The 4,063-nt window shown below is 28.2% G+C and overlaps 1 protein-coding gene across 1 annotated transcript; it reads left to right on the top strand.

The window, feature by feature from the left end:
- The first annotated feature begins 2,856 nt into the window (after window positions 1-2,856).
- LOC133296860 (uncharacterized protein At5g01610-like) lies at window positions 2,857-3,369 on the top strand. Its single transcript, XM_061495909.1, has one exon. The coding sequence runs from the start codon at window positions 2,857-2,859 to the stop codon at window positions 3,367-3,369; it is 513 nt and encodes a 170-aa protein (XP_061351893.1).
- The last annotated feature ends 694 nt before the right edge of the window (window positions 3,370-4,063 follow it).

Genomic DNA, 4,063 nt, shown 5'->3' with positions numbered 1-4,063 from the left:
TAATCACTACAAAAAATACACTTTTTGTGATGACAAAAATCACCATTAAAAGATATAAAAATCGCCACTAAGGTATTTATGTGACAATTTTTTTCTTCGTCGGCATTCGTCACTAATACTCTGGAAAGCACGGACACGAAAATTTTATAAATTTTGCGTGTCGAAGATGTATCCGACACGGACACGCTCCGGCACGCTCGGAAACGAGATCAACATTTGGGGACACGCGGTCAACTCTCTGACACGTTTTTCTGACACGAATTCAACTTTTTTGGACATGCTGTCAACGTTCGGACACATTTTTTTTTAATCTTAATTTTATTTTATTAACTAAATATAAATAAATAATTTATAAATTAATTTTTTTCTTTTATGAAATTTGACATGAAAAATTAACAAAGTACGAAAAATTATTTTTATTTATATTTATGTTATGAAATGTAAATATTTGATTGGTTATATGACTTATTATATACTCTTATATGTATTAAATATAAATTATATTATATATATTAAAATTTTATTTAATATCAAAACGTGTCCCAACGTGTCGAAATATGATATTTTTTAGAATTAACGTGTCGGCGTGTCGTGTCCCGTGTTTCGTGTCAGTGTCCGTGCATCATAGCTAATACTGACATCATGATTAAATCAATGACGATATTTCAAGATGACACTAAAAGAAATGTTTATTGAGACGAAAAAAATCGTCACAAATTTTTGTCCCTAATACTTTTTTTATAATAGTAGTAACAAATTTTTCACTAATAATGATATTAAGTATTTGTGAATAATTTTAGACATATATGCTCCAAATTATTAATGATGAATTATTTGTCACTAGTAACAAAATAATGATTGATAAGTTTTATTGTTGTCAATATTATGACATGATATTAATCAGAAGTTAAAATTTTGTTACTATTTTTTTTTTTTACGTCTTTAAAGTTTTATATCAGTGATGATCTTATTGTGTAAAAATAATTTATTGATTAAAAATTTATATCAGTGACGAATTATTTGTGATAGATATATATTTGTCACTATTAATGAAATTATGGTGAAAATTTATCATTTTGTCACAATTAAAAATAATAATAGTAACAAAATAAACTTTCTGAACACATTGTGGATGGAATTTCATGTTTCAACAACTTCAACACTTATGCATGCCCATGATGAGCGAAAACAATCTTCAATGGAAAAATCAACTCTGATAGATTAAAATGTACCTAATAGGAGTTACGTAGGGACTAATTTTATACACAATTTATATCATTTTAAAAGACTATTTTCAAATTGATAATTATATAACATAACGTATTCAGTAAGTTGCAAGTAAACAAATAACCTCAATTGTTAATGTAATTTTGTTACAAGTTCAACCATTAAAAATACAAAATGCATTTGTGGTCCCCAATTTTTATTGTCCAAACTTAAATTTCTCCGCCAAATAAATAATAAAACATGTGATCGGAGCTAAAATTCTGTTACAAAAACTCAAATGTTACACATGTCAGATATAAGGTAACACAACAGTAAAACATAACAGTGTCACCGAACAAATAATCGTTTATCTTGTAATTTTTTTTATTATGGATATAAATGAATTTTTTTGTCATATTTATGAATGGAATAAAGAAAAATTTATTATAAATATTTCTTTTTTTTCTTTTTTGTGATGTAAAAAATATTTTGTAATCTACTTGAATATATAAAAAATTTAAATATTCATTTTGTCTCTTGATTTAATATTTTTTTTGAAACATTCAAATATTTTTTATAATTACATAATGAATAATTCATTAAAATAAAGAATATAAGTAAAATAAACGTTCAATAAAGAATGTAAAAGTTTTAAAACTCCCATCGCTGCAATTCGATTACTTCCAATATATATAACACATCTTATCATGTTATATTTTTTACTTGCTTTTTTTCTTTCATAATATTTTATGATGTCCTTAAATTTTCTTTCATAATATTTATGATGTCATAACTATCGAGTTATAATAGAACCTACTTTTTTTTTTTTTTTTGATAACAGTGGAACCTACTTTTGGTTGTATAATATTAGGATGCAATTTTCAATCCCTTTGATATCCAATCCAGATGTCATTACAATTTACAATCCTTCTAGAAATGTTTATCCTACAATTAACTGTATAATTTAATGATAATTTATTTTAAGAAAATTAAATATTTATATTGTATCTTTCTATCTTTTGAGAGCTATTCACGTATATTTTAATAGTTTAAAGTTTGAATACATTAATTACACCATAATTAAGATTTATGAGAGGATAAATCTTTTCCCATCATGGGAAAAGGAGTGTATCCTTTTATACTAGGGTGTGATTGGACCTTTGACTATGTTTTTATTAAATGATTGGATCTTTGACTATGTTTTTATTATGGGAAAAATGTGTGTCCTTTTAAAGGACACAAACGTAGGTTCTTTTAAGAAAAAGATAAAGACAAAAGATGCGATCCACGTCTTTATTTTTTTTAATGGAATCCACACCTCTTTGTGTCTATCTCTTTCTTAAAATGACTTAAGTTTGTGTCCTTTAAAAGGACACACACTTTTCTCATAATAAAAACATGATCAAAGGTCAAATCACACCCTTAGTTGAAAATTCAAAATTATTAATTACATCATAATTGAGATTTATGAGAGGTTGGATGTTGAACAATAAGAACGTTACTCTTAGCCTTTAAATAAACCAAAATCAAAGAATTATTACATTAACTTTTCTCTCTGCAGGCTCAATTGAAAATTTGAAATCTTGGTCTTGGATAAAGACCACCAATCTTGGTTTGCACACACACAAGAGCTTCAGCTTACCAAAAATCATGGATATCAATTTTCAAGCAAAACCCGTCTCCCCAATACCACTCTTTGTTGTTTCTCTGTTGATCTTTTTCTTAATGCCTTCAACCTCTGCCCAAAACACCACTGCATACGATGTCCTTCAACAGTACAACTTCCCAATTGGGATTCTTCCCAAAGACGCGGTTGGTTACAAATTGGACAACTCCACCGGCAAATTCGAAGTGTACCTAAATAATACTTGCTCATTTAAAATTCAATCTCACAAGCTGAAGTATAAGTCCACCATATCGGGTGACATCACGGAGGACAAGATCTCCAACTTAGATGGAGTTCAAACGAAGGTGCTTTTTCTATGGGTAAAAATTAGGTCAGTCACTCGCCAAGACAACGAGCTCCAATTCTCAGTTGGAGTTGCTTCTGCACATTTTCCTGTCAGTAATTTCAATGAAAGCCCGACTTGTTATAGTGATTTTGACAATGTCAAAGGGATTGGGAATCATGTGAACAAGTCCCCTAATTTTATTCTATCTTAATTTGTGGAGGGCGTGCGTGTAAGGGTCTCTAATCGACATAAGATACGTAAAGTGGATTTGTAATAGTAAATAAGATTCTTATGGTAATAATATGGTACCTTTTTAACAGGTTATGATATATATATATATATATATATCTTGTATACTTCTTGGTTAAAGACAATGGTCAACGAATTAACTAATTCAGATGTAAAGTATGTTAAAAATTTGATTTACCTTTATTTTAATGATTTAATCTGACATATGAACTAAAATAATTTAATTTTAAAATTTGTTTAATCACTACAAAAAATACACTTTTTGTGATGACAAAAATCACCATTAAAAGATATAAAAATCGCCACTAAGGTATTTATGTGACAATTTTTTTCTTCGTCGACATTCGTCACTAATACTCTGGAAAGCACGGACACGAAAATTTTATAAATTTTGCGTGTCGAAGATGTATCCGACACGGACACGCTCCGGCACGCTCGGAAACGAGATCAACATTTGGGGACACGCGGTCAACTCTCTGACACGTTTTTCTGACACGAATTCAACTTTTTTGGACATGCTGTCAACGTTCGGACACATTTTTTTTTAATCTTAATTTTATTTTATTAACTAAATATAAATAAATAATTTATAAATTAATTTTTTTCTTTTATGAAATTTGACATGAAAAATTAACAAAGTACGAAAAATTATTTTT

The sequence above is a fragment of the Gastrolobium bilobum genome, unplaced genomic scaffold (assembly GCF_033153095.1).
Source record: "Gastrolobium bilobum isolate Gb01-03AN ecotype WA unplaced genomic scaffold, APGP_CSIRO_Gbil_v1 utg50089, whole genome shotgun sequence".
Taxonomy (NCBI): Eukaryota; Viridiplantae; Streptophyta; class Magnoliopsida; order Fabales; family Fabaceae; genus Gastrolobium; species Gastrolobium bilobum.
Note: the sequence above shows the minus strand (reverse complement) of the source record. Positions and strands in the feature narration are given on the sequence as shown.

Excerpts from the sequence above, each read along its gene's own strand:
- LOC133296860 (XM_061495909.1), top strand. The coding sequence starts at position 2,857 with ATGGATATCAATTTTCAAGCAAAACCCGTCTCCCCAATACCACTCTTT.